We start from the raw sequence: 21,166 nt of genomic DNA on the forward strand, positions 1-21,166 counted from the left end.
AATAGTTAATAAAATTCAAGAAAGAAATGTAACAAGGTCCAAAATGGTTTCAAAGTATTATTAAGTAAACTTATTCATTATAAAATATAATTTTTAGAAATATTTTGGGAAACCACAAACATTATTTATTGATGAAAATTGTGTTGTCTTCATTTATGCATGAAAATTTAATTTTTAATATTAATTCGTTACTTGTCAGTAACAAAATGTCTTTTGTCACTCACAAAAATACAAAGAACTATTAAAACTGTTTGTGACAAAGTCAATCAGTCAATGAATATTATCAATGAAATTTGACAAGGTTCAAAACCGAAGACACTAGAACCCAAATAAAAAATGACCAGTAAAACAATACTAAACGTAATCGATATCTACCAAAAAGCACGTCTTTGCTTCGCCCAATCAATCGCCGACATATCGAGCAGAGCAGGCAACGTGGATGTGCTTCTGAAAGCAGGAGCAATCGGTGTGTAACCCCCTAAAACAACACCAAAACTAAAGCATGAGTTACAGATCTTCTTAAGCCATTACTGTCCGATCCCTGTCCGCAAATCCAACAGTGCGCCGCCATTGCTTTGGGCAGGATGGTGAGCTTCGACATTAACGTGGCCCGAGAAGTCTTGGAATCCGGCATACTGCCTCTGTTGGTCGACAGAATCGCACACCAAAAGGTAAATAAATGAGGTAGTTGACTGGACAAAAACTACGGAATGTACGGTTGCAGAAGCATCAGAAGAAGGCGACCATGTTCGTGCTGCGCACCCTGTGTAAGCACGGACCGGAGCTGGCCAATTTGGTGATAGCGGGCGGAGGTTTGGTGAGCCTCGTCACCTGCCTGGAGGACTTGGAGTGTTACGTAAGTGCCGGACTCCTCAATTAATCAGTTTAACGTGTGGCCGTTAGGTGAAAGAGTCGGCCGCCTGGGGTATAGGCTACATAGCCCGTCACGATGCGGAACTGGCCCAGTGTTGCGTCGATGCGGGTTGCCTGCCCTTGCTGGTGCTGTGCTTGCAGGAGCCGGACTTGGCGCTCAAACAGGTTACCACCAGCGTCCTATCAGATATAGCCAAACACAACCTGGAACTGGCCCAAGGTGTGGTCGACATCGGTGCGGTGCCGCATCTGGTGAAGAATCTGAGTCACACGGACGAGAAGTTGAAGAAGCAGACATTGTGCGCGCTGACCAACTGTGTGAAACACAATGCGGAACTGGCGGAGATGGTGGTGGAGGCCGAGATCTTCCCGACCGTGCTGATGTTGCTGGTGCACCAGTCGCAGGCCGTCAGGAGGAATGCCGCTTGTTTAATCAGAGACATTGTTAAGCACAATTTGGAGCTGGCGCAGCTGGTGGTCAATACTGGAGGTGTTGGAGCTTTGGTCGAAGTTGTGGCGTTGGCTGATGATGAAACGAAGATTCCAGCCATCACCGCTTTGGGTTTTATGGCCGGTAATTGTATAATCTTAATAAGTTTAGGGTAATAGAGGGTAATAAATAATTCAAATCGGAGACAAAAATATTAGATAGATTGATTAGATATTTTTTCTAAAACGAATGTTAAGTTGAACCTCTACGATGATCCAGTCACTCATTGACTCTCCTTGGCACTGATTTAATGGGGTGGTCTTGTGGTACCCCATTCGCTGCTACTTCTACTTCATGCTGGAGGTTCAAAGTCTGGATCTTTGTCTCATTGAGCATGCTGTTGTTGTAGTTAAACAAGTAAAACATTAATCTATTCTAGGACATTCTGAGCAGATGGCCCTGTCAGTCATGGGCTGCAATTTGGTGCTAAATCTGGCGGACATACTCAGAAAGTCCCACAACGAGGATCTACTCAGCGTCACCGCCTGGACTTTGGGGCAAATCGGAAAACACAGTCCGGAGACGGCGAATGCGGTGGCATCAACAGACGTTTTCGAAAAGTAACTTTCACTTAAAAAACTTACCTCACACAATGTCTAATTTGACTATTATTGAAATAGATTGACGGATATATGCTCTAGCAAAATTGGCTCGGAGGATTTGCAGTGTAAGGCGAAGAATGCACTGAAGTTGTGCCTCCAGAAGAGCATGTTGCTGTCGGCTTTGGAACCGTTGCTTTTCAATGCTCCTTCCTACATTTTAAAATATGTTTTGGGACAGTACAGCAAGGTAGTACTAGTTTTACGTTTGTTTTTTAGTGGACATATCTTTTTGTAACCTTTTTATAGTTTTAAGATTTTAAAGAGATGATAATGAATTATGTTTGAATGAAAACAAGGATTTTCAAACAATATCGTACATATTAACAAATTTAAGTCTCTTCAATAAATTGATTAGAGATTTAAACTAGATTAGTACTTACACAAATCATTCTTATTAGTTGATTACTACCTATATTACCTCAGATATCTGGTTAAAAAAAATATAGTTCTTAATGATTAAAACTTTGATTAATCTGCTTCAAAGTTACAAATAGATGGAATAGATGTTTTTCCAGAATATGATACATGTCTTGTTGATCTAGATTAGCATATATACATTTGTGTCTATTGTCCCTATTAATACCTTGATATTGACGAATATATTGTTTCGTTATTCCCATCAAAACTTTTGTATGCCAAAGTGCAGCATTGTCCCATTATCGATTGTTGTAAATAGTCAGATCTAAACTACAGTTTTAGCTAATATGAGTAACGATGACCAAATAGTTTTGTCTTATGTGAACCTTTAGGCTTACAAACAGTACTGAACTGTTGTTAAAGACAGCTGACCATAAATTTGAGATGTAAGTAGAAGAATCAAGGGTAGAAGTTATGTTCCTGGTCTTGTTCAATAAACTCTGAAGTTACAAACTATTTACTAAATTATTATCAAAGACTAGTAACCAGAATTTAGAGCAGTAAATAGAAAAATCAAGGATAAAAGTTGACGAATATATTGTTTCAGGATTCCTATCGAAACTTTTGTATGCCAAAGTGTAATATTGTCGTATTATCCATTGTTGTATATAGTCAGGTCGAAACTACAGTTTTAGCTAATATGAGTAGCGATGACCAAAAGGTTTTGCCTTATGTGAACTCTGAATTAACCCTTAGACCTACAAACAGTACTAAACTGTTATTAAAAACAGCTAGCCAGAAATTTGAGATGTAAGTAGAAGAATTAAGGGTAGAAGTTATGTTCCTGGTCTTGTTCAATAAACTCTGAAGTTACAAACTATTTACTAAATTATTATCAAAGACTAGTAACCAGAATTTAGAGCAGTAAATAGAAAAATCAAGGATAAAAGTTGACGAATATATTGTTTCAGGATTCCTATCGAAACTTTTGTATGCCAAAGTGTAATATTGTCGTATTATCCATTGTTGTATATAGTCAGGTCGAAACTACAGTTTTAGCTAACATGAGTACCGATGATCAAAAAGTTTTGCCTTATGTGAACTCTGAATTAACCCTTAGACCTACAAACAGTACTAAACTGTTGTTAAAAACAGCTAGCCAGAAATTTGAGATGTAAGTAGAAGAATTAAGGGTAGAAGTTATGTTCCTGGTCTGGTTCAATAAACTCTGAAGTTACACACTATTTACGAAATTATTATCAAAGACTGGTAACCAGAAATTATAGCAGTAAATAGAAGAATCAAGTATAAAAGTTGACGAATATATTGTTTCTTGATTGCCATCGAAACTTTTGTATGCCAAAGTGCATCATTTTCCCATTATCTATTGTTGTAAATAGTCAGGTCAAAACTACAGTTTTAGCTAATATGAGTAGCAACGACAAAAAAGTTTTGCCTTATGTGAACTCTGAATTAACCCTTAGACCTACAAACAGTACTAAACTGTTGTTAAAAACAGCTAGCCAGAAATTTGAGATGTAAGTAGAAGAATTAAGGGTAGAAGTTATGTTCCTGGTCTGGTTCAATAAACTCTGAAGTTACAAACTATTTACTAAATTATTATCAAAGAATGGTAACCAGAAATTAGAGCTGTAAATAGAAGAATCAAGGATAAAAGTTATGTTCCAAATGTATTTCTTATTTCTAATGCAATCAAAAGTACAACATTCAAGTTTGTTTTTATTGTGGCAGCTCTTACAATTTCTGAATGACATTTACAATGAATACAATTTTTACTAATAAGGATAGTGAGGATCAAGAAGTTTTGCTCAATAAGCTCTGAAGTACTTTTCGACATTTAGACATTGTAGCAACTGAATGTTGGTTTCTATAGTTTTTAAACATACCTGTGTAGCTTTTGGGTACTCTGATATCTTTATAAGAATGCTCAGTTCTTGTTGATTATAACGTTGAGGAATTGTTAAATCAGCTTCAAATTCACTGGGGGTTTTCTTCTTAAGACATTGATAGATATTTCCGTACCATCTTCTGACAAATCAGGAAAGCTGCTGAAGAATTAAATGTCTACTTCTTTAGGATGGTGTGCAAGTCTTACACCTGAAGTTAGATTAGGGTATGTCTACTTGTGTCTCTTGTTACCATTAATAGTTTTGATATTTATAAAACTAATATAGCAGCTATTATGATGGTTTCCTGGTCTTATATAAATCATTTGTGTGTCAGACTATGTTTTATATCTTTCATATGAATGGCTATCGATAAGATTTATCTTGGTCTCCCTTTCCACAAAGCCAAGAGTAGGTTTTCTACTTTCTTTTAAAGTGCGTTCCTCTCATACACAACAAAAAACGTTTGTATGATGTACATAGTAACAACTTTACTCATGAGACCTCAATAACATACTGAGCCTGGCAAGACAGAGGAAGGCACAGGAAGGCAGAGGATAATACTTGGATGGGATGATTGACCTCAAAATACATATTCATTTCTTTACTTCAGTTAAGCTGAATAGAACCTTTGTTTACCAGCACCAACAAAATTTATTTTCTTTCTGGCCTCTGTCATTCAACCGATGTTTGAGGTGAAACAAGGACTCGTAAAAGACACATTAAACGAACAATAAAACCATGGCAACAAAAACGAATCGATAGCCGCCCATAAAAATCTAATCAGCCGTCAAAAGCCCGCTGAATAATTGAACGGGCACGTCCGACGTTGATGGCGGACGCCCGGACGGCCGGAAACCCATTAAAAATGCAACGCGCCCATCGATTGCGACGTTCAATGTCGCCCGTTCAATTGATTGCCGCGGAAGCGGCGACATGTCGCGTTTTACGGGCGCGGCCGTTACGCAACAGCACCGCAAACATGTCAGTCCGATTGATGGGACATCGATTTCCGCCTTTGGGGGGCGGCTTTTATAATTAGAATGTTGCGGAGTGCTGTTTACTTGGCCAATTTTTTTTTTTTTTTTGATTTGATTTGTTTTGTATTTTTCGGTCGGGGCCTCAGAAATAGAATTGTTTATGTGCGATAAATAAACGCCAGCACATGTACAAACAGTGAGTTTATTTTTATAAAAAATTTCTTCACCTACATCGTAATATATTTCAAATATATAAATATCTACAGTACATACAATTTGCAGTCGGATACAAGTGGTTAAATTTGTTTTTGTTTTGGGTTCGTTTTATTTTACTTTTTATATCATTTAAATCCACAATTGGCAGTTTTAGGGGTTGAACGGAACGCAGCGAAAAACCTGAAATTGTTTTTTTTTTTAATATAAAAGGACATTGAGTAACGAGGGGTTGACATAAAATCGTTATGTTTTAACCCTGTTGAATATTATTACACGCTGAACGTATAATACCAGTTTACTGTGGTAAAATATAGAAACTTTCCCTGACATTTTCATTTTCTGAGTAATTTAGTGAACACGAAAAACATTAATTATTTTCCCATTCGGACCCTTTGCCCAGACAACCGTATATTTGTGATTTTACGAACTACTCTCCAGATGATTAAATTACACGTCCACCTATTTTCAGTTTGTTTCAGCCAGATGAAATATAGTTAAGTTATGGTTATTGACAGACTTTTGAAGATTTCGTGACTGAAAAACTAATATTAACTAAGTTCTGACTGAAATTGTCTGTAATTTCAGTAGTTTGAATAAAAATATGTCTTGAAAGAAAAAAATATCTATTGTGTAAGTTGGTGGTTAAACTCACACTACATTTTTCACTCATTTGAACTGAAACTTTGAATAAAATATGAAAATGTTATGATAGATAAAAGAAACAGCTAGCACATAAGTTTATAGCTAAAACATATATATTTTTAATTCATTTGAACTCCACCAGTTGATGAAAAATGTCTTAATGACATTGTCTGTAATTTCAATAGTTTAAATAAAATATGAAAATGTTATGAGAGGAAAAAGAAACAGGTGGAACATAAATTTGTTGTTAAAGTCTCTAAATTTTTTATTCACTTAAATTGTACCAATCAACAAAAGTGATTGACTAAAGTGGTCTGTAATTTCAGTAGTTTGAACAAAAAATGAAAAAGTTATGTTAGAAAAAAGAAAAAACTTGTACATAAGTTTGTAGCTAAAATCTTTATATTTTTAATTCATTTGAACTGCACTAATTGATGAAAAATGTCTTAATGAAATTGTCTGTAATTTCAATAGTTTGGATAGAATATGAAAATGTTATGAGAGAAAAAAGAAACAGGTGATACATAAATTTGTTGTTAAAATCTCTAAATTTTTCATTCACTTAAATTGTGTCAATCAACAAAAGTGATTGACTCAAGTTGTCTATAATTTCAGTAGTTTGGACAAAAAATGAAAATGTTATGTTAGAAAAAAGAAAAGGCTGGTACATAAGTTTGTAGCTAAAATCTTTATATTTTTAATTCATTTGAACCGCACTAATTGATGAAAAATGTCTTAATGAAATTGTCTGTAATTTTAATAGTTTGTATAAAATATGAAAATGTTATGAGAGGAAAAAGAAACAGGTGGTACATAAATTTGTTGTTAAAGTCTCTAAATTGATGTCTGTAATTTCAGTAGTTTGGACAAAAAATGAAAATGTTATGTTAGAAAAAAGAAAAAACTAGTACATAAGTTAGTAGCTAATATCTTTATATTTTTAATTCATTTAAACTACACCAATTGATGAAAAATGTCTTAATGAAATTGTCTATAATTTCAATAGTGTGTATAAAATATGAAAATGTTATGAGAGGAAAAAAAAACAGGTGGAACATAAATTTGTTGTTAAAGTCTCTAAATTTTTCATTCACTTAAATTGAGCCAATTAACAAAAGTGATTGACTGAAGTTGTCTGTAATTTCAGTAGTTTGGACAAAAAATAAAAATGTTATGTTAGAAAAAAGAAAAAACTAGTACATAAGTTTGTAACTATAATCTTTATATTTTTCATTCATTTGAAGTGCACCGATTGATGAAAAATGTCTTAATGAAATTGTCTGTAATTTCAATAGTTTGGATAAAATATGAAAATGTTATGAGAGAAAAAAGAAACAGGTGGTACATAAATTTGTTGTTAAAGTTTCTAAATTTTTATTTACTTAAATTGTGCCAACCAACAAAAGTGATTGACTGAAGTTAACTGTAATTTCAGTATTTTGGACAAAAAATTAAAATGTTATGTTAGAAAAAAGAAAAAACTAGTACATAAGTTTGTAGCTAAAATCTTTATATTTTTTAATCATTTGAACTGCACCAAATTGATGAAAAATGTCTTAATGAAATTGTCTGTAATTTCAATAGGTTGGATCAAATATGAAAATGTTATGAGAGAAAAAAGAAACAGGTGGTACATAAATTTGTTATTAAAGTCTCTAAATTTTTTATTTACTTAAATTGTGCCAACCAACAAAAGTGATTGACTGAAGTTATCTGTTATTTCAGTAGTTTGGACAAAAATGAAAATGTTATGTTAGAAAAAAGAAAAAACTAGTACATAAGTTTGTAGCTAAAATCTTTATATTTTTAATTCATTTGAACTGCATCAAATTGATGAAAAATGTCTTAATGAAATTGTCTGTAATTTCAATAGTTTGAATAAAATATGAAAATGTTATGAGAGGAAAAAGAAACAGGTGGAACATAAATTTGTTGTTAAAGTCTCTAAATTTTTCATTCACTTAAATTGAGCCAATTAACAAAAGTGATTGACTGAAGTTGTCTGTAATTTCAGTAGTTTGGACAAAAAATAAAAATGTTATGTTAGAAAAAAGAAAAAACTAGTACATAAGTTTGTAACTATAATCTTTATATTTTTCATTCATTTGAAGTGCACCAATTGATGAAAAATGTCTTAATGAAATTGTCTGTAATTTCAATAGGTTGGATCAAATATGAAAATGTTATGAGAGAAAAAAGAAACAGGTGGTACATAAATTTGTTATTAAAGTCTCTAAATTTTTATTTACTTAAATTGTGCCAACCAACAAAAGTGATTGACTGAAGTTATCTGTAATTTCAGTATTTTGGACAAAAAATTAAAATGTTATGTTAGAAAAAAGAAAAAACTAGTACATAAGTTTGTAGCTAAAATCTTTATATTTTTAATTCATTTGAACTGCACCAAATTGATGAAAAATGTCTTAATGAAATTATCTGTAATTTCAATAGTTTCAATAAAATGTGAAAATGTTATGAGAGAAAAAAGAAACAGGTAGTACATAAATTTGTTGTTAAAGTTTCTAAATTTTTTATTTACTTAAATTGTGCCAACCAACAAAAGTGATTGACTGAAGTTGTCTGTAATTTCAGTAGTTTGGACAAAAAATGAAAATGTTATGTTAGAAAAAAGAAAAAACTAGTACATAAGTTTGTAGCTAAAATCTTTATATTTTTAATTCATTTGAACTGCATCAATTGATGAAAAATATCTTAATGAAATTGTCTGTAATTTCAATAGTTTCAATAAAATGTGAAAATGTTATGAGAGAAAAAAGAAACAGGTATTACATAAATTTGTTGTTAAATTTTCTAAATTTTTTATTTACTTAAATTGTGCCAACCAACAAAAGTGATTGACTGAAGTTGTCTGTAATTTCAGTAGTTTGGACAAAAAATGAAAATGTTATGTTAGAAAAAATAAAAAGCTGGTACATAAGTTTGTAACTATAATTTTTATATTTTTAATTCATTTGAACTGCATCAATTGATGAAAAATGTCTTAATGAAATTGTCTGTAATTTCAATAGTTTGAATAAAATGTGAAAATGTTATGAGAGAAAAAAGAAACAGGTGGTACATAAATTTGTTGTTAAAGTTTCTAAATTTTTTATTTACTTAAATTGTGCCAATCAACAAAAGTGATTGACTGAAGTTGTCTGTAATTTCAGTAGTTTGGATAAAAAATGAAAATGTTATGTTAGAAAAAAGAAAAAACTAGTACATAAGTTTATAGCTAAAATCTTTATATTTTTTATTCATTTGAACTGCATCAATTGATGAAAAACGTCTTAATGAAATTGTCTGTAATTTCAATAGTTTCAATAAAATGTGAAAATGTTATGAGAGAAAAAAGAAACAGGTGGTACATAAATTTGTTATTAAAGTCTCTAAATTTTTTATTTACTTAAATTGTGCCAACCAACAAAAGTGATTGACTGAAGTTATCTGTTATTTCAGTAGTTTGGACAAAAATGAAAATGTTATGTTAGAAAAAAGAAAAAACTAGTACATAAGTTTGTAACTATAATCTTTATATTTTTCATTCATTTGAAGTGCACCAATTGATGAAAAATGTCTTAATGAAATTGTCTGTAATTTCAATAGGTTGGATCAAATATGAAAATGTTATGAGAGAAAAAAGAAACAGGTGGTACATAAATTTGTTATTAAAGTCTCTAAATTTTTATTTACTTAAATTGTGCCAACCAACAAAAGTGATTGACTGAAGTTATCTGTAATTTCAGTATTTTGGACAAAAAATTAAAATGTTATGTTAGAAAAAAGAAAAAACTAGTACATAAGTTTGTAGCTAAAATCTTTATATTTTTAATTCATTTGAACTGCACCAAATTGATGAAAAATGTCTTAATGAAATTATCTGTAATTTCAATAGTTTCAATAAAATGTGAAAATGTTATGAGAGAAAAAAGAAACAGGTAGTACATAAATTTGTTGTTAAAGTTTCTAAATTTTTTATTTACTTAAATTGTGCCAACCAACAAAAGTGATTGACTGAAGTTGTCTGTAATTTCAGTAGTTTGGACAAAAAATGAAAATGTTATGTTAGAAAAAAGAAAAAACTAGTACATACGTTTATAGCTAAAATCTTTATATTTTTTATTCATTTGAACTGCATCAATTGATGAAAAATATCTTAATGAAATTATCTGTAATTTCAATAGTTTCAATAAAATATGAAAATGTTACGAGAGAAAAAAGAAACAGGTAGTACATAAATTTGTTGTTAAAGTTTCTAAATTTTTTATTTACTTAAATTGTGCCAACCAACAAAAGTGATTGACTGAAGTTGTCTGTAATTTCAGTAGTTTGGACAAAAAATGAAAATGTTATGTTAGAAAAAAGAAAAAACTAGTACATAAGTTTGTAGCTAAAATCTTTATATTTTTAATTCATTTGAACTGCATCAATTGATGAAAAATATCTTAATGAAATTGTCTGTAATTTCAATAGTTTCAATAAAATGTGAAAATGTTATGAGAGAAAAAAGAAACAGGTATTACATAAATTTGTTGTTAAATTTTCTAAATTTTTTATTTACTTAAATTGTGCCAACCAACAAAAGTGATTGACTGAAGTTGTCTGTAATTTCAGTAGTTTGGACAAAAAATGAAAATGTTATGTTAGAAAAAATAAAAAGCTGGTACATAAGTTTGTAACTATAATTTTTATATTTTTAATTCATTTGAACTGCATCAATTGATGAAAAATGTCTTAATGAAATTGTCTGTAATTTCAATAGTTTGAATAAAATGTGAAAATGTTATGAGAGAAAAAAGAAACAGGTGGTACATAAATTTGTTGTTAAAGTTTCTAAATTTTTTATTTACTTAAATTGTGCCAATCAACAAAAGTGATTGACTGAAGTTGTCTGTAATTTCAGTAGTTTGGATAAAAAATGAAAATGTTATGTTAGAAAAAAGAAAAAACTAGTACATAAGTTTATAGCTAAAATCTTTATATTTTTTATTCATTTGAACTGCATCAATTGATGAAAAACGTCTTAATGAAATTGTCTGTAATTTCAATAGTTTCAATAAAATGTGAAAATGTTATGAGAGAAAAAAGAAACAGGTGGTACATAAATTTGTTATTAAATTCTCTAAATTTTTCATTCATTTAAATTGTGCCAATCAACAAAAATGGTTGATTGAAGTTATCTGTAATTTCAGTAGTTTGGACAAAAAATGAAAATGTTATGTTAGAAAAAATAAAGAGCTGGTACATAAGTTTGTAACTATAATCTTTATATTTTTAATTCATTTGAACTGCACAAATTGATGAAAAATGTCCTAATGAAAGTGTCTGTAATTTCAATAGTTTGAATAAAATATGAAAATGTTATGAAAGAAAAAAGAAACAGGTGGTACATAAATTTGTTGTTAAAGTCTCTAAATTTTTCATTCACTTAAATTGAGCCAATTAACAAAAGTGATTGACTGAAGTTGTCTGTAATTTCAGTAGTTTGGACAAAAAATGAAAATGTTATGTTAGAAAAAGAAAAAACTAGTACATAAGTTTATAGCTAAAATCTTTATATTTTTTATTCATTTGAACTGCATCAATTGATGAAAAATGTCTTAATGAAATTATCTGTAATTTCAATAGTTTGGATAAAATATGAAAATGTTATGAAAGAAAAAAGAAACAGGTGGTACATAAACTTGTTTTTAAAGTCTCTAAATTTTTCATTCATTTAAATTGTGCCAATCAACAAAAATGGTTGACTGAAGTTATCTGTAATTTAAGTAGTTTGGACAAAAAATGAAAATGTTATGTTAGAAAAAATAAAAAGCTGGTACATAAGTTTGTAACTATAATCTTTATATTTTTGATTCATTTGAAGTGCACCAATTGGTGAAAAATGTCTTAATGAAATTGTCTGTAATTTCAATAGTTTCAATAAAATGTGAAAATGTTATGAGAGAAAAAAGAAACAGGTGGTACATAAATTTGTTGTTAAAGTTTCTAAATTTTTATTTACTTAAATTGTGCCAACCAACAAAAGTGATTGACTGAAGTTGTCTGTAATTTCAGTATTTTGGACAAAAAATTAAAATGTTATGTTAGAAAAAAGAAAAAACTAGTACATAAGTTTGTAGCTAAAATCTTTATATTTTTAATTCATTTGAACTGCACCAAATTGATGAAAAATGTCTTAATGAAATTGTCTGTAATTTCAATAGGTTGGATCAAATATGAAAATGTTATGAGAGAAAAAAGAAACAGGTGGTACATAAATTTGTTATTAAAGTCTCTAAATTTTTTATTTACTTAAATTGTGCCAACCAACAAAAGTGATTGACTGAAGTTGTCTGTAATTTCAGTAGTTTGGACAAAAAATGAAAATGTTATGAATGAAAAAAGAAACAACTATTACAAGTGTGTTGTTAAAGTCTCAATATTTTTATTCATTTAAACTGTGCCAAAGGTTGACAGGAGTTGTCTGTATTTTGGATAAAAAATGAAAGTTGAATACCAATGGATGTGTTATTTAAACAAATTTTTAACAAAATAAAAATTTATTTAGATCCAGCTTGCTTGACCAGGTTGAAAATCGATAGTTTAAATAAAATGATAACTTGTAAACCACAAATATACGTTTATCCAGGTGAATCCACCCTAAGGTTTTTTATGTCCAACACCTCCAAACCTACATTTTAAAAAATATAAGAGAAAATTTCTATAATTCTAAAATTAAAATATGTAAACCAGCTTATATTATCTAAATTCGTGTTGTGTGAAATGGAAAAAAAGGGTTAACAATTAATCCAACCAACAACTACTGTGTGTGAACATTGGCTCGTCGCCAAATCGGATTGCGAACCACCCCCTTGCAAATAAAAGGGGGAGATTAACCCACTTTCCAGTCCTCAATCGATTCCACCACCACCACCACCACCAACAACAATAACAGGTACACGTTAAAACGGACCAGTCCTCAAACTTCTACCCTGTTAGTTCGGTTAGTCTATGTTCATGTAACAATAAAAAAGCACAAAACTAATAGATACAATAACAAAGTCACACTAGAGTTCGTCTATTCGGATTCCCCGTCCTGCTTGATCACGTTGTAGTTGGACTTCTTGGTCTTGAGCATGCGCAGGAAGGAGCCCAAGGCGAATATCGACTTCCGGTGGCGCTGCATGATCTCCGAGTAGAGCGTCTCGCGCATCACCTTGCGGTCGAGGTCGCGCGGCTTGGCGCCGCTGGTCGAGGCGCCCGGCGGCGGCGAACTGGTAGACGGCGACCTGCACTCCATGGCGTTTATCACAGTGTAAGGCGGGGCGGCATGGCGGCTAGGCGATCAGGTCGACGAGGCGGCGATAGTGGCGGGCGAAGTGGCGCCGGTGCAGCGCATCGGGGTCGAGGCGGGCGAGGGGACGGTCGGCCAGGCTTGGGGCGAGGATGCGGAACGCGTCGCTGCGGTACAGGTGCTGGAAGATGCGCCGGAAGTCGTCCGTCTCCTTTGTCCGGTAGATCTGGGGGAATGGCACGGATTAGTGGGACGTTTAAGACGGTTTGGGGGTACATAAATGTATAACATTTCAGGATTTGTTAAAGTATTGGCAGACCAAAGTGCTCAATAGTAAAAATTACAAGAAAACTAAAATTAATGTGAATTATTTACTCTTAAATAAAATTCACAAACTAATATTAAAATCAAAAACTATAGAGAATTAAATAAAATAACTTCACAAATATAAATCTAAAATAAATAAAAAATAAAGGACTAAACACAAAATAAACTAGATTAAAGTGAATTTGTATGAATTCAAGATAAATAAATTATCTATTATGACGTAAAAATATAATTTTAAAATATTCTCAAACTCAAATAAATTTTCTAAAACTAAAATAAATTAAAATAAAATTAATTTGTGTAAAATTAATAAAACTAATTTACATTAATTAATATTATTAAATGAGAGTATTTATAAAAGTATAAAATGTTAACTCTTCAATTTCTATTTATAAATAAATATAAGTTGGATAATTTATATAGACTCAAAAAGTTCTCTAAAAATAAAATAAATTAAAATAAAATTAATTTGTAGAAAAAAAAAGATAAATTATTTAATGAAATTAAAAAATAAAATATTTGATTATTTATATAATAAATGCTCACTCTTCAATTTATAATAAATTCTATAAAAATAAAACAAACTAAAATAAAATTAATTTGTAGGAAGACTAGATAAATAAATTATTTTACAAATCTAAAAAATAAAATATTAGATTATTTATAAAAGAATAAATTGTTCACTCTTCAATTTCTATTTATTTAACAATAGCAGATTCTTTAAAAGCAAAATTGAAGAAAATTATTATTAATTATATAAAGAAAATTGAATAATTTAAGTAGAGATAACAAATAAATTCTCTAAAACTAAAATAAACCAAAAAAGAAAATTAATTTGTAGTAAGACTAAATAAATAAATTATTTAATAAGACTAAAAAATATAATATTAGATTATTTATAAAAGAATACAATTCAATTAATATTTATTTAATCATAACAGATATTTTAATAGTACAATTGAAGAAAATTTTTATTAATTGTATAAAAATATAAAATATTTTACGTAGACATTCTTTGAAAATAAAATAAACTAAAATAATGTAAATTCATAGTAATAAACAAAGATAAATAACTTATTTAACAAGGCTAAAAAAGTAAAATATTTGAATATTTATAACAAAATAAAATAGTACCTCTTCAATTAAAATTTATTTAATAATAGCAATTTTTTTAACAACAAAATTGAAGAAAATTACTATTAATTATATGAAGAAAATTGAATAATTTAAGTAGAGATTCAAATAAATTCTCTAAAAATAAATCAAATAAATTAATATTAATTTGTAGGAAGACTAGATAAATTAATTATTTAATAAGACTATAAAATAAAATATTAGATTATTTATAAAAGAATAAAATGCTCACTCTTCAATTTTTATTGATTTAACAATAGGAGATTATTTGAAAGCAAAGTGAAAGAAAATTATTATTAATTTTATAAAAAAAGTTGACTATTTTAAGTAGAGACTCAAATAAATTCTCTAAAAATAATATAAACTAAAATAAAATTAATTTGTAGGAAGACTGGATAAATAAATTATTTAATAAGACTGAAAAATAAAATATTAGATTATTTATAAAAGAATAAATTGCTCACTCTTCAATTTCTATTGATTTAACAATATGAGAGATTATTTAAAAGTAAAGTGGAAGAAAATTATTATTAATTATATAAAAAAAGTTGAATATTTTAAGTAGAGACTCAAATAAATTCTCTAAAAATAAAACAAATTAAATAAAATTAATTTGTAGGAAGACTGGATAAATTAATTATTTTATATAACTAAAAAATAAAATATTAGATTATTTATAAAAGAATAAAATGCTCACTCTTCAATTTCTATTGATTTAACAATAGGAGATTATTTAAAAGCAAAGTTGAAGAAAATAATTATTAATTATATAAAAAAAGTTGAATATTTTAAGTAGAGACTCAAATAAATTCTCTAAAAATAATATAAACTAAAATAAAATTAATTTGTAGGAAGACTGGATAAATAAATTATTTAATAAGACTGAAAAATAAAATATTAGATTATTTATAAAAGAATAAATTGCTCACTCTTCAATTTCTATTGATTTAACAATATGAGAGATTATTTAAAAGTAAAGTGGAAGAAAATTATTATTAATTATATAAAAAAAGTTGAATATTTTAAGTAGAGACTCAAATAAATTCTTTAAAAATAATATAAACTAAAATAAAATTAATTTGTAGGAAGACTGGATAAATAAATTATTTAATAAGACTGAAAAATAAAATATTAGATTATTTATAAAAGAATAAATTGTTCACTCTTCAATTTTTATTGATTTAACAATAGGAGATTATTTAAAAGCAAAATGGAAGAAAATTATTATTAATTATACGAAGAAAATTGAATAATTTAAGTAGAGACTCAAATAAATTCATTAAAAATAAAACAAACTAAAATAAAATCAATTTCTAGGAAGACTAAAATAAATTAATTATTTAATAAGACTTAAATATAAAATATTAGATTATTTATAAAAGAATAAATTGCTCACTCTTCAATTTCTATTGATTTAACAATAGGAGATTATTTAAAAGCAAAATGGAAGAAAATTATTATTAATTATATAAAAAATGTTGAATATTTTAAGTAGAAACTCAAATAAATTCTCTAAAAATAAAATAAACTAAAATAAAATCAAATTGTATGAAGAGTAGATAAATAAATTATTTAATTAGACTAAAAAATAAAATTTTAGATTATTTACAAAAAAATAAAATACAATTTATATTTATTTAATCATAGAAGATTCTTTAAATGCATAATTGAAGAAAATTATTATTAATTGTATAAAAAAATTGAATAATTTTTGTAATAAATCCTCTAAAAATAAAATAAACCAAAATAGGAAGAAAAAAAAGATAAATAAACTATTTAATAAGGCTAAAAAAGTAAAGTATTGGAATATTTATAAAAAAATAAAATGCTGTCTCTTAAATTTAAATTTAATTAACAATAATAGATTTTTTAAAAACAAAATTGAAGAAAATTATTATTGATCATATTAAGAAAGTGGTCTCAAATAAAAACTGTAAAAATAAAATAAAGTAATGTAGAATTAATTTGTGGAAAGACAAAATAAAGAAATTATTTAATAAGATTGAAAAATAAAATTGTAGAGTATTTATAAATAATATATATAAAATGATATATGTTCAATTCCATTTTTTAACAATAACACATAATAAATCTTTAAAAATAAAATACGTAGAATAAATTATATAATAAAATTGAAGTATAAAATTGCGTACAATTTCAATATTAATAAAATTTTATGGTGAGTTTTAATAGAAAAATATAATAAAATATAAAAATAATGATTAATATTTGAATGGGAATCAAATACTTATAGTCTAAAATAAATTAAACTAAAAAAAAAATGAATTAGTTATATGACAAAATAAATAACATAATTAAAAATATAATTTTACAAATAGAATAAAATGATGGTTTTTCAAATTTAAAGTTATTTTGGCAACAGCAGATTTTTAAAGGACAAAATTGGATAAATATTATTATTTTATAAATAATATTGATGTTAATTTATGTGTAGAATCAATTAAACAGTCTAAATATAAATCAAACTAAAATAAATTCAATATGTAAGAAGACAAATAAAAATTTATAATGTTTATAAAAGAATAAAATGAACTATGAAAATTTTATGACAAAAAACACATTCAGGTTCTAAAATAAAATTGAAAAATAACATCCATTTTCAATAACAAAAAATAGAACACATTAAGTATAAAATTAAATAAATCACCTAAACATGGAAGAACACATAATGACAAAAAAGATTAAACGGAAGGATCAATACTAATTAATAAAATAAATTAATTGGATCAAAATATTACTTCTTGCATAACAAATTACCTGTCACTAAACCACCAACCCTCCAACACGTCGCAAAACGTCGAAACACAAACAAAACCAGCCCAATTGAACGTCAAGACGTAACGAGGAAGTTACACACCATAAATGGATTGAAAAGAAGGAAAACTGCGGTTCTATAATCTTATTAAAAACATGTAAAAAACATGACGAACGATATATTTAGACACAGACGACCGCATCGATACTAAAAACCGTTTCTAGAATCGCAAAACATCATGATTTATCAATGTTTACGGGATTTAACCGAATAAATTGCCAAACCGTTTGTTTTCGACCAATTAATGTTTATTGATAATTGTAAATGAAGTTGTTTTCGGACGCACCGATTTGAGGGGTATTGCGACATTTCAAGCAAACATTAAAATTCGAAAACAAGTATGTAAATGGAAGTGGGCAAATATAAAATGTCACGAAAGGTTAACGTGTTAATTGATAACAAATACGAGTTTTGGACAAGTGAGTTAATAAAAATATGACCGGCAACATTTTAAATTGATCGAAAACTATTTATAGGGTGAAAATGTGGCACCAATCGATCGTGGGACGACGGGAACGGTGCAGGTGAAACAATCGATGCCGACGACGTCGACGTCGCCGTCGTGCTCACCCACCTGTTTCAGCTCCTTGGAGCACACCTCCCTGTTCGAGCACTCGGTCCTCTTCGGCACCACCTGCACCACCTTCTGTCGCCGCGTCGCGTGCGTGCGATGCGACGCCGCGGCCGCCGTCGCGTCCTCCTCCTCCACGGGCCGGTCGAGCCGCAGCCGACGGCGGAGACGGGTCGCGGTCGCTGCCTCCGCCGGCCGCAGGCGGTGGCCGCGGACGTTCAGTGGCTGATGGTAGAGGCCGGTGGACGGTGCGCCGCCGGCGGCCGTTTGCATTATTCGCACTCCAGGTGGGGCGGTCACGCGGACGCGGTGCCGCCGTCACGGTCCACGACAGAGGTACGGCACACTTGTCGTCGGCGGCCGGATCGATAATCGCCGTCGCGGACGGCGGCTCTGGGACGTTTGACGGCGGCGCACGTTCGACGAGGGGGGCACCAGCTCTCACGCACGCTCCGTATTTTTATTTTTTTTTTTTTTTTTTCATGCTAAATTTAGGTTGATTGTGTCAATTGAACGGTCAATCGAGTGATAAATGTGCTAGAAATTAAATTAAAATCCGATTTGGACTATCGGGGAAGCGAAAAGGAAGTCCTTCGTCAAAATTAATTAAATCATGCTAAAAATGTGAAATTGACAAATTAACATATCTTGTTTCTGTTCTGGCAAAGTTACCATCATTCATACATCCCTCAGACAATGAATATATTAGAAATTAATATCTGATATAAACCATTAGAGGGGATAAAATGAATTTAATTTCTGAAAGAAGTACTGAAACTTTAGAACTTGTTATATTTCAGAAAAACAAAATGTTGCCTTACTAAAATTGATAAATTAAAGCATCAACAGATTTTTGAAAAACAAATTTAAAGAACAACGTTGATAATTTCTTTCATTCTTCACTTGTGTGTTAATTTTACACATCATTCCTTGAGAATGTTCTGCCAATGAATCCTCTGTTCATTCATCCCTCAGATAATGAATATTCTAATAATTAATTAGTTTCCAATAAAAACCTGCTACAAACTATTAGAGAAGTTAAAATGAAGTTAATTTCTTAAATGACAAGATCAAAACTGATTAAAAAATACTGAAACTTTAGAACTTGAGTTACTTATGAAGAAGAAACTGTTTCCTTCCTAAAATTGAGAAATTAATAGCATGAACAGATTGTTTAAAGGCAAATTTAGGAAACAACGTTGATAATTTCTTTCTTTCTTCTCTTGTATGTTAATTTTAGACAGATTTTGCCTCAAATAAAGGAAACATCGTGCCTTGATTATGTTCTGGCAATGAACCCACTATTCATGCATCCCTCAGATAATGAATATACTAATAATTAATTAGTTTTTAATAAAAACCTGCTACAAAATGCTAGAGAAGTTAAAATAAAGTTAATTTCTCAAAAGACAAGGCAAAAACTGATTAAAAAATACTGAAATACTTTGGAACTTGTGATACTTATAGAAGAAGAAACTGTATCTTTTCTAAAATTGATAAATCAACAGAAAAAACAGATTATTTAAAGACATATTTAGGGAACAATGTTGATAATCTCTTTCTTTCCTCGCTTGTTGTTAATTTTAGACATATTTTGGCCCCCAAATGAAGGAAACATCTTTCTTTGACAATGGTCTGCCAATGAAACCACTATTCATTCATTCCTCAGATAATGAATATACTAGTAATTAATTAGTTTCCAATAAAAACCTGCTATGAAATATTAGAGAAGTTAAAATGAAGTTAATTTCTTAAAAGACAAGGTCAAAACTTATTAAAAAATACAGAAACTTTGGAACTTGTGATACTTATAGAAGAAGAAACTGTATCCTTTCTAAAATTGATAAATCAATAGAAAAAACAGATTATTTGAAGACAAATTTAGGGAACAATGTTGATAATCTCTTTCTTTCCTCGCTTGTTGTTAATTTTAGACATATTTTGGCCCCCAAATGAAGGAAACATCTTTCCTTGACAATGTTCTGCCAATGAAACCACTATTCATTCATTCTTCAGATAATGAATATACTAATAATTAATTAGTTTCCAATAAAAATCTGCTACAAAATATTAGAGAAATTAAAATTAAGTTAATATCTTGAAAGACAAGGCAAAAACTGAATTAAAAAATACTGAAATTTTGGAATTTGTGATACTTATAGAAGAAGAAACTGTATCCTTTCTAAAATTGATAAATCAATAGAAAAAACAGATTATTTAAAGACAAATTTAGGGAACAATGTTGATAATCTCTTTCTTTCCTCGCTTGTTGTTAATTTTATTACATATTTTGGCCCCCAAATGAAGGAAACATCTTTCCTTGACAATGAATGATTAGAGAAGCTAAAATGAAAAGACGTTAAAACTGATTAAAATATACAAAAACTTTGGAATTCATAGAAGAAGAAAATACTACCCTCCTAAAAATGATAAATTAGTAACAAAAAATTTCAGGTTTTACCAGAAGATCCAAAGGCCAGAAGACTCTTCGTGACGTCGGGCGCTTTGAAACGGGTGCAAGAAATCGAAGTGACCCCCGGCACAGCCCTGTGCGAATACGTAAACATAATAAACGCCTGCTTCCCTGAAGAGATCGTCCGGTTCTATTCGCCCGGATATTCGGACACGTTGTTGGAGAAGGTGGAACAATATTCTCCTCAGGTATAATTAATTTGTTGTTTATAGGGAAGTCTATTAATCATTAATTTGTAGATTTTGACCGTACTGAGGGAGACCAGTGTACAAAATACGGACATTCAGACGGACTTGACGACCATTGTTGACGATACGGATTATGATGCTAATATTGATTGTCAGATGTAGCCCAATTTATGTAAAATATACAATTTATTTTTAATCATTTTATTTTAATTATTTAAATTTTTAGTGGAGGTAATCTTGGTTGCCTATTTAGTTACGAATATATACACTGCACCACAAAATTATAGAATACTT

The 21,166-nt window shown here is 29.5% G+C and overlaps 2 protein-coding genes and 1 long non-coding RNA gene across 8 annotated transcripts; 2 read left to right on the plus strand and 1 right to left on the minus strand.

The window, feature by feature from the left end:
* The first annotated feature begins 252 nt into the window (after positions 1–252).
* Positions 253–21,117, plus strand: LOC109605096 (sperm-associated antigen 6-like). Its single transcript, XM_020021662.2, has 9 exons — positions 253–466; positions 514–671; positions 725–856; positions 904–1,447; positions 1,743–1,923; positions 1,984–2,152; positions 20,666–20,872; positions 20,924–21,044; positions 21,099–21,117. Exons 1-8 carry the CDS (start codon positions 337–339, stop codon positions 21,032–21,034), a joined length of 1,632 nt encoding a protein of 543 aa, XP_019877221.1. The 5' UTR covers positions 253–336; the 3' UTR covers positions 21,035–21,044; positions 21,099–21,117.
* Positions 7,607–13,116, plus strand: LOC126265792 (uncharacterized). Of its 5 annotated transcripts, none has more exons than XR_007548258.1 (6): positions 7,607–7,651; positions 8,519–8,850; positions 9,140–9,428; positions 10,006–10,583; positions 10,873–11,161; positions 12,028–13,116. It is a non-coding gene; the product is annotated as an uncharacterized LOC126265792 (long non-coding RNA). The 5 variants fall into 5 exon arrangements; XR_007548257.1 differs by lacking the exon at positions 7,607–7,651 and adding an exon at positions 7,928–8,229; XR_007548256.1 differs by lacking the exon at positions 7,607–7,651 and having other exon boundaries at positions 8,460–8,850.
* Positions 13,355–18,618, minus strand: LOC126265791 (uncharacterized). 2 transcript variants are annotated; one of them, XR_007548253.1, is made up of 2 exons: positions 17,583–18,140; positions 13,355–13,569 (listed from the first exon to the last, which is right to left on the minus strand). XR_007548253.1 is itself a non-coding variant. In XM_049968441.1 (2 exons), exons 1-2 carry the CDS (start codon positions 18,482–18,484, stop codon positions 13,387–13,389), a joined length of 453 nt encoding a protein of 150 aa, XP_049824398.1. In that variant the 5' UTR covers positions 18,485–18,618; the 3' UTR covers positions 13,355–13,386. The 2 variants fall into 2 exon arrangements, 1 of the variants encoding a protein (XP_049824398.1); XM_049968441.1 differs by lacking the exon at positions 17,583–18,140 and adding an exon at positions 18,215–18,618.
* Positions 21,118–21,166: the final 49 nt, after the last annotated feature.

Source organism: Aethina tumida, chromosome 6 (assembly GCF_024364675.1).
Source record: "Aethina tumida isolate Nest 87 chromosome 6, icAetTumi1.1, whole genome shotgun sequence".
Lineage (NCBI taxonomy): Eukaryota > Metazoa > Arthropoda > Insecta > Coleoptera > Nitidulidae > Aethina > Aethina tumida.

Bases quoted from the DNA above. Each gene is read 5' to 3' on its own strand.
- LOC109605096 (XM_020021662.2), top strand. From the start codon at position 337: ATGACCAGTAAAACAATACTAAACGTAATCGATATCTACCAAAAAGCA. The intron at 857-903 runs GTAAGTGCCGGA...TGTGGCCGTTAG, and splicing joins TGGAGGACTTGGAGTGTTAC to GTGAAAGAGTCGGCCGCCTG. The intron at 20,873-20,923 runs GTATAATTAATT...ATTAATTTGTAG, and splicing joins TGGAACAATATTCTCCTCAG to ATTTTGACCGTACTGAGGGA.
- LOC126265791 (XM_049968441.1), bottom strand. From the start codon at position 18,484: ATGCAAACGGCCGCCGGCGGCGCACCGTCCACCGGCCTCTACCATCAG. The intron at 13,570-18,214 runs GTGGGTGAGCAC...CCATTCCCCCAG, and splicing joins GCTCCAAGGAGCTGAAACAG to ATCTACCGGACAAAGGAGAC.